Source organism: Heterocephalus glaber, unplaced genomic scaffold (assembly GCF_053883595.1).
Source record: "Heterocephalus glaber isolate CG9 unplaced genomic scaffold, H.glaber_assembly_v1.0 deba00001457, whole genome shotgun sequence".
Taxonomy (NCBI): domain Eukaryota; kingdom Metazoa; phylum Chordata; class Mammalia; order Rodentia; family Bathyergidae; genus Heterocephalus; species Heterocephalus glaber.
Window position 1 is genome coordinate 7602839 of NW_028258305.1, and position 9266 is coordinate 7612104.

Here is a 9266-nt window from a genome sequence, read left to right on the forward strand (position 1 = left end):
TGGTAAACATTTGTGAAATGAATGCACAAAAACATCAACACTGGTTATGTCAGCAGATAGTATTACATATTTTCACACATCTCAAATGTTTACATTTTGAATGTAGCTAAATAATGTTTTTAATAGAAATTAGTAAGGGAAAGTAACAGTAGGCTAATGTGTGTGTTTTTTTAAAAAAAATTAGCTAGGCACAGGGGCACAAACATGTAGTCCCAGCAATTTGGGAGGCTAAGGAACCTGAGTGCAGGAACACAAGACCTACTTGGGCAACAGAGTGAGACCATGTAACAAGACAAAACAAAATTAAATCCAACATCCTTCAGATACTGCAAGACAGAAAAAAAAAAAAAAGCTGTATGAGCTTAGGTCTCTCTTTTATAGTCCATCTAATCCTCAAATAAATTATAAAATTTAATGGTTTTAATAGGAGAGATAGAACCAGATGTTCAAATATTTCTTTTTCTTTTTGGTACCGGAAATCGAACTCGGGTCCTTGCACTTGCAGGGCAGGCAGCGGAACCACTGAGCTAAATCTCCAGCCCTCAAATATTTCTTGTATAGTCTTCTAATATTACAATTCTTTTTTGGGGGGAGTTGAGATGGGGTCTCATTATATAGTTCAGGCTGGCCTCAAACTCATGGCGATCCTCCTCCCTCAGACTCCCAAGTGATGAGATTACAGGTGTGTGCCACCATGCCTGGCCTAATATTACAATTCTTAGCAACATGTTACTGATGAGCTATTATCTGTAAAGTTTAAGTAACTTTCATATGTTAATAGTTTTCACTTGATTATCAGACTCAAAATATTACATTTTATTATATCACACTAACAAACAAATTTTACATCCTTTGACTATGAGCAAAATTTTCAAATATATGTTGTATATCCGCCTAAGAATACACAGTACTACAGAAATATTAATGACCTTTTGTTGGGGGATAGGGATTGAACCCAGAGCCTTTACACTAAGCTACATCCCCAGCCCTTTTTCATTTTTTAGACAAGGTCTCACTAAATCACTAAATTGTCCAGGCTGGGCTGCAACTTTCAATCTTTCTCTTGCCTCAGCCTTCCAGAGTGCTGGGATCACAGGGATGCAACACTACACCTGCCTAATGGTCATTTCTTTAAAAGCCCAGAGCTCATGAGTCTTAAGAACAAGTTAGTGAAATTTATCAAGATAGAAGAGTAAATAGTTTCTATTTCCAGTCTGTTTTTGTCTTTTGAGAAAGAGTCTTGCTGGGTAGATCAGGCTAGCCTTGAACTCAATGCCTCAGTCTCTGTAGTGCTGGGATTACGTGCCGGGGGCACCAAGCCTGGCTGCAGTTTTTAAGACATCAAGTAACCAATTTCTTAACATAATTTACATACACTGTTTCAAAATATGAAACATTATGACTTTAGTCTACCACGTTTGGAGCAAAGGTCAGCAAATTTCTTGTAAGCAAGCTTTCAGATGGTAAATATTTAAGAATTCCAGGGCCAGGGATTTAGCTCAGTGGTTCCGGCACCTGCTTCAAAAGTGGAAGGTCCTGAGTTTGATCCCTGGTACCAAAAAAAAAAAAAGAATTCCACATATCTGTCACACTCAACTCTTACTATAATGGCTAATGCTGCTACAGACAAGATGTAAATGAATGGACATGTAGCAATATTACAATAAAATTTTATTTATAAAAACAGATGCCAAAAAAAAAAAAAAAACCAGATGCCACCAAGCATGGTAGTTCAAGCCTATAATCCCAGCACTCAGGAGGCTGAGGCAGAAAGATTGCCATGAGTTTGAGGCCAGTCTGGGCTACATAGTGAGTTTAAGGCCACCTTGGCCTACATAGTGAAACCCTGTCTTAAAAAAACAAACAAAAAAAACAAAACAAAAGGGACAGGGATTTAGCTCAGTGGTGCTGCACCTGCGCCTGCCTGGCAAGTGCAAGGTCCTGAGTTCCATCCTCCATACTGAAGAAAAAAAAAAAAAACAGATATCATGAAGATTTAACTCAGTGGCAGAACAATTGCCTAGTGTGTCTGGGAGGGATCTACAAATTTTTACTAAAAGCTTACCATATCCCAGGATATTAGTTATTAGGAATAAAGAAAAACATAATAAGGTCCTGTCCTCTTAACGTTTACATCCCAAATAAGAGCCAACAAATAGACTAACACTTACGTTCAGGTAGAAGAAATTACAAAGCAAAATATAGCATGGAATGGGGTGGGAGAGAGTAAGACTCTTTACTAGGTCAGGAAGTACTCATAGGAAATGACTTTTAGGTAGAGAATAAATGAAACAAATGAATAGTCTAATGAATGTCTGAAGGAAGAGCCTCACAGGCATAGAGAAGGCAGCCATAATGACTGTGAAGATTCAGATAGCACTTATCATGTATAAATAAAGCATTCTAGAAATCACAAAATGAGATCATAGAAATAAGGGTGAGATCATGGAGGAACTTGTGGACTTATGCTAAAAGGACTCTATTTTATTCTAAGTCTGATGTGAAGCCATAAACATGAAATGGTTGATCACCCGTACCACTCCATGTGGTCCTGTGACATGCGGCACATGTTCCACGACAAGTGAAGCAGGGAGGTGGGCCAGGCAGGGTGTGTTAGTTACTTTTTTCTCGTTGCTGAAACAGAATACCTGACATCCAAAGTTGAAGGGAAAGGGGTTTATTTAGCTTACAGTTCTAGAGCTTTCTGTCCATAGTCAGCTGGGTCCACCACAGGGATGGCAAACAGGCCTCATAGGGGAGAAACAATGTGGTATGCACAATGTAGCAAAAGTAACAAGAGCTCTCCTCAATAGTATCTTTCTGTCCCTTTTAACTTATTCAGACTACTTAGGGTGGGTAGCACTCACGACCTTAATCCTAGTGCCCTCAGTACTAGCCCAATCATGAATCAATCACACACTCTATGAAAAAGGATGAGGCTTTGGGTGGACATCTAATCACAAGCCATAACACAGGGTGTGGCTTGGCATCCCCCAATTTTCCCACCCCATTACCATCACCAGGCCACCCCTAACCTATAAACTTGCATGAATTTCTAGACTTCTAAATTAGGATGTAAACATAATTTAAAATTCAAATTATAATGGAAGAGTGAAATGGATAAACTGAAATTACCAGAGGTAGAATTGAGAAAAAGTGTACATTGATTAACAGCACATAAAACTCAACAGAATTTTTATTAAATTTTTTTATAGTAGGAAATTCCAGCAAGGAAATATAAAATCAACAGAGGGCAGTAGTGAATAAAGAATAAAAATGAACAAAAGATGATCTATCCTCATTTTAAGAGCTTTCTCTAGAATTCTAATAAACTAGAATTCAAAAATATACCCACAAGTTTAAAAGCAATAGCAAATAATGAATATGAAAACTCATACCTACACGAAGTTGAAATTATAAATGTGAGCAAAAAAAATAGATTAAAATGGCAGTGCAGAGCAATCAGAGTACTGTATTTATATAGATGTCTTCTCCCTAAGATACTACTCCTAACTCCTGATTTCACTACTCCTGAAGTGCTACCAGAAATAAAAAGTAGAGGTGAATGGCCTGCTTCACATAGGTACAAGCAGATAAAAGGTTTGCCTTTTTGTGGTTAACAGGTGAAGCTAGAGAAAGTCCCAGTCAAGGCGGGTAGGAGAGCTCCACTGCTGAGTAGAAAGCAGGGATCAGTACAAATGCCAGGAATTAGTACACAATACCTGGGTACAACATGAAAAAGAGGAAAGGCTGCAGCTCAGGGAATACTTGAACCTGAAATACAACCTATGAAACATATTACCAGGCAATGGAAAACAAGGAGGCTATTAACAGGACTGGGAGTTTGGCTTAAGGTACAGCGTTTGCCTAGAATATGAGGCCCTGGCTTCAACCCTCAGTACCACAAAAAAAAAAAAAGAGGCTATTAATGAGTATGCTATAGTCCCTGCTGGGGATTATACTTCCCTTCCTTCTTTTCCTCTTACCCCTGTTATCCTTATTCATTTTTTATTTCTTTACAGGTCATGATTTTCTGTAGATTGATTCAAAGATATGAACTCTGCTGTAGTCTACTTGTAAATACTCATATTCTGTGCAAATACAGGTGGTTTCACTTTTTCTTGCCTCTCCCACCAATATCTCTGAGTATCCCCACATTATGATCAAATGGACTATTTACCATCTCCTAAATATCCTCTACATTTTCTTTCCCACTTCTGCTATTTTCTTATCCTAAAGTGCCCTACATAGCTGTCCCTAATCTCAGGCTAAAATATTCACTTTTTTCAAACAGCAAAAAAGATATCTCCAGGGATATTGCCAGAATTTGTATTTCTTCTCTGTCCACAGGTGCTTATTCACATTTCTTTTTACAAATACTACATAGCATTTTTTTTTTTTGAGACATGGCCTCACTTTGTAGTATAGGCTAGTCTCAAACTTGCCATAATCCTGCCTCAGCCTCCCAAGTGACAGCATTACAGGCCACCATGCCACCATGCCAAGCTTCAAATACTATAGCATTCTTTTTTTCTTGTTGTTGTTAAATTATTTTATTGGTACATTTTAGGTATACAACACAATTACATTTCTCATTGGGAATTGTACCTTTACATGATGCATCTTGGTTCTTATTTTTTCCCCATTCCTAGCCCTCCCTTCACCCCCTCCACCCTTCCCTGTTTACAAAGACTTTATTTCCATTTTTTCCATTTCTCAGCATTTTTCCTTTCCCTTCTTTCCTTTCCCCTGCCCCTCCCACTACCCCTACCCCTTTGGACCTTTTCTTCCTATTTTGCATTATCGATTATTCATTCTAATCATTGGTACATTTTAGGTATACAATATAATGATATTCATCATTGGAAATTTGCAACTTTACATAATCTCTCTTGGTTCTTATTTTTCACCCTTGCCCAGCCCTCCCTTTAACCCCTCCATTTCTATTTACAAAGATTTTGTTCCTATTTTTCCGTTTTCTCATATTAATCCCATTCCCTTCTATCCTTTCCCCTAGGCCTCCCACTTCCTTCCCCTTTGCCCCTTTTCTTCCTATTTCACATTACCTATTATACATTTTAGTCCTTATTTACACTTCCCGTTTCTCACACCAGAGAAACCATTCGGTATTTATACATGTGTGTCCTATTTATTTCACATAAGAGTATCGCCTCAATGTGCATCCACTTCACTATAAATGTCTCTAATTTCTCATTTTTTATGGCTGAGTAGTACTCCATTTTATAAAAAACCCACATTTTCTTTATCCAGTCTCCAGTTGATGGGCATTTGGGCTGTTTCCAAGTTTTAGCTATCACAAACTGTGCTGCTATGAACATGGGCACACATATATCACTGTAGTATGATTCTTTTACTTCTTTGGGGAAGATCCCCAGCAGGGGAATAGTGGGGCCAAATGGGACTTCCAGTCCTAGTTCTCTGAGGTATCCCCATACTGATTTCCACAGTGGTTGCATCAGTGTACACTCCCACCAGCAGTGGAGCAGGGTTCCTCTTTCCCCACAGCCCCACCAGCATTTGTTATAGGTTGATCTCATGATAGCAGCCATTCTTTCTGGAGTGAGGTGGAATCTCAGTGTTGTTTTCATTTGCATCTCTCGAATGACCAGTGATGTTGAACATTTTTTCATGTATTTATTTTACTACAGCATTCTTGCATCATACTTATTTAAGCATGTTTCTTTTTTTTTTTTGTACCAGGAATCGAACTTGGGACCTTGCACTTGCAAGGCAGGCGGCAGAACCACTGAGCTAAATCCCCAAGCATGTTTCCTCTTACTGCATATGGACATTCTATCTCTGCTCAAAGCTTTTTTGTTTAAAAATAATGTTAGCCAGGTATAGTGGCATATACCTGTAGGCTCAGCACTCTGGATGCTGAGCCAAGACGATCATGAATTAAGAGGCCAGCCTGGACTCAGTAGAACAGCATGTGTGTAGACAGTATAAACAATATCTTTAGGATCTGTCTTTGGAAAAAAACCCCAAAAAACTAAAAATTGTATTTGTTTTGTTTGCAAACTAAAAACATTTAACCCTTGGTGTTACATTTTAAGGTAAATAGAGATTAAAAACGGTGTCCGGCAGGGATTTAGCTCAGTGGTTCCACCACCTGCTTCGCAAGCATAAGGTCCCGAGTTTGATCCCCAGTATCAAAAAAAAAAAAAAAAAACCAAACAGGTGTCATCCTTAACTTACAGTTTCAGCCCTAAGTCGAACAACCAAAGGCTTTCTCCTGTGGTCCTGCAAACCAAATAGCTGTGCAAAGCCAGTGCTACTAAGCAGAGGCAAATGTGGCCTACCAACAGAGCCATGCCAGCTTTGCAACCCAGAATCACTCAGAAAGCCTGAGTATCCTGAATATTACTCAGCAATGTACTTAAAGGAAAACAAAGGAGAAAATTTTTAGGCATTCTCTTCTTTGGGTATCTCACAATTTTTAACCTTATAATAAGACAAAGATCAAAATATGGTCTACCGGGGTGGGGATTTAGCTCAGTAGTTCCGCCGCTTACCTTAAACCCAAGGTCCGGAGCTCAATCCCAGGTACCAAAAAAAAAAAATATGGTCTACCTAGAGAGAAGTAGCAGACCCTCATGTCTGGAGATCCTAAGACATTGTCTACACACATGCTGTTCTTCTTGACCTACTGTTCCTCACCCTCATCCCCATGGGCCTAGCAGACACCTCAAAAAACCCAGTACGATGTCAAATTTTCTAAACCTTCTCTGGTTACTTAAGAGTAAGATTTGAGGCTGGGGATTTAGTTCAGTGGTTCTGCCGCCTGCCTCGAAGTGCAAGGACTGGAGTTTGATCCCCAGTACCAAAAAAATATATATATATATTTGATAGTGATTCAATTAAGCATTCAATAGTGATGTATGATATCAACTAAAATTATTTAGAATGTCTATACTCATACCTATGACTGCTTACATTTCCAGAAAACAACCCATTTACTTTCCATGAAGTTGTTGCTTTGTTGTTTTTGCTTCCTGCCTTCAAATCCTTTAAATAAAAGCAGTTTAAAAAAGAAAAAAAAACAAGGGCTGGGGGTGTAGCTCTTTGGTACAGCACATGCATCTGCAAGGCCCTGGGTTCAAATTCCCAACACCAAAAATAGTATTACAAAACTGCCTTTTAAAAATATAAGCAGCAGGGGCTGGGGATTTAGCTCAGTGGTTCTGCCGCCTGTCTCGCAAGCACAAGGACCAAAGTTTGATCCCTGGTACCAAAAAAAAAAAAAAAAAAAAGCAGCAGGCTGGGGATTTAGCTCAGTGGTGCACCACCTGCCTCGAAAGCGCAAGGTCCTGAGTTCAATCCCCAGGACTGAGAAAAAAAAATAAAAATAAAAATATAAGCAGCAAGCTGGGCATGGAGACACATGCCAGTAATACCAGCACTTGGGAGGCTGAGGCAGAAGGAACATCAACAGGTGTTTGAGGCCCACCTGGGCTATACAGTGAGTCCAAGGTCATCCTGAACTACACAGTGAGAACTGGTCTCAAAAAAACAAACAAACAAACAAAAAACAAAAAAAGCAGCTTTAGCCAGACATGGTGGCTGATCCCAGCACTCAGGAGGCTGAATCAGGAGGATGCCCTCCAGTTTAAGGCTGGTTTGGGCTACATAGTGAGTTCAAAACCAGCTTGAACTACATAGCAAGGCTCTGGCTCAAAAAATTAAAAATAGGGCAGGGCTTGTAGCTCAGTGGTACTGCAACTGTCTGGCAAGTGCAAGGTCCTGAGTTCAATCCCCAGTTCCCCAAAAAATAAAAATAAAAAACAAAAACATAAGCAGTTTTGAAACAAACAACAAATGCAGATGCAATTTCAACACTGACTTTAAACTGTGAGATTTTAAACTGTTTAGTCTGAAACCTTCTCCTAATCTTTAAAGTGAATGGTCACCATGTCTTTGCAAGAAACAAATGAAATGACATGTAAAATGTCTAGTACATTTCCAAACACACAGGAAGGCAACAAAATAACGTTTTACAATCTATCTCTAGAGTACAGTTTGGCACTACTGTATTTCTATAACTAATTCTCCCTTTAAACCAGAGTTGCAAGGGACTGGGGATTTAGCTCAGTGGTTCTGTCGCCTGCCTCACAACTGCAAGGACTTGAGTTCGATCCCTGGCACACACAGACAAAACAAAACCAGAGTTGCCCAATACCCCGGGTCATTAGCTACATGTGACTACAGAACATCTGAAACACAGCTACTTTTTTAAAAAATATTGCTATTTTTAAGATAAGAAATTTTTTTTTTTGGTACCGGGCATCGAACTTCGGTCCTTGCGCTTGAGCAGCAGGCGGCGAAACCACTGAGCTAAATCCCCACCCCAATATTGCTATTTTTGTTTTTTGTTTTTTGGTGGGTTTTTTTTGGTAACGGGGATCAAACTCCGGTTCTTGCGCTTGCGGGGCAGGCAGCGGAACCACTGAGCTAAATCCCCAGCCCTATATTGCTATTTTTAAATGATGTGTGACTTAAGTGCAAATTACATACCCTATTTAAAAGATTTTAGTGAAATGAATAGCAAAAGCTTTACTTTGTAGAATTAACTGTGAAGTCACAACACTTTGAATATAATGGGTTAAGTAAAACATCAAAATTAATTTCACTTGTTTCTTATGTTTTCACTGAACGGTCTGATCTACGCTTTGACTTCCAGCTGTTAAATATGGTCTCTTAACCCTACAGTGAACAGGTGTTCACTCTAATCTAAACACTAGTTCATTTTAATGTTCTCAACTTCCACCACCCAGGAAAGCTGGTGGACGACCAGCTTGCTCTATTCACAGCACACACAACTGCAGAGAAAACTCAAAATAGTTAACCACACAACAGACAGAAAGGATGTCTTGTTGGGGGCATAAAGTGCTGGACAACCCTGAAAATGGTGGAGGCCGTGGAATAGCAGTCTGAGAAGGAAAGCCACGGAGTGGGAGTGCAGGGGGAGAGGCTGAGAGCTGGAGAGAAGGGGCTGGGCTGAGCCGCAGCGACAACTGCAAGGAAGAGCAGTACCTTAAGAATGCCCCTCATTTTCGCCAGAAACGGGCGGAACTCCTCAGGCGACACCTCTGGATAAAGTTGGCTCCGCAACAGCTCCTCTGTGATGCCTGGGTGCCCATGGAAAGCGTCTTGAGCCAGGCCGCTCAGCAGCCCGCTCAGGACCTTGCTCCCCTCAAGCTCACCCGCCATGGTCTCCGAAGGCCCCGCCCCGCCACAGCTGAACG

At 40.0% G+C, this 9266-nt stretch overlaps 1 protein-coding gene across 2 annotated transcripts in view; it reads right to left on the reverse strand.

The window, feature by feature from the left end:
• Positions 1–9266, reverse strand: part of Commd1 (copper metabolism domain containing 1) — a 140715-nt gene extending 131449 nt beyond the window's left edge. Inside the window, exon 1 of one of the 2 annotated variants that reach the window (XM_087216335.1) lies at positions 9055–9266. In XM_087216335.1, the coding sequence (XP_087072461.1) occupies positions 9055–9231 (177 nt within the window). In that variant the 5' untranslated portion in view covers positions 9232–9266. The remainder of the gene's footprint in view (positions 1–9054) is intronic. The other variant, XM_087216336.1, reaches the window with a different exon arrangement.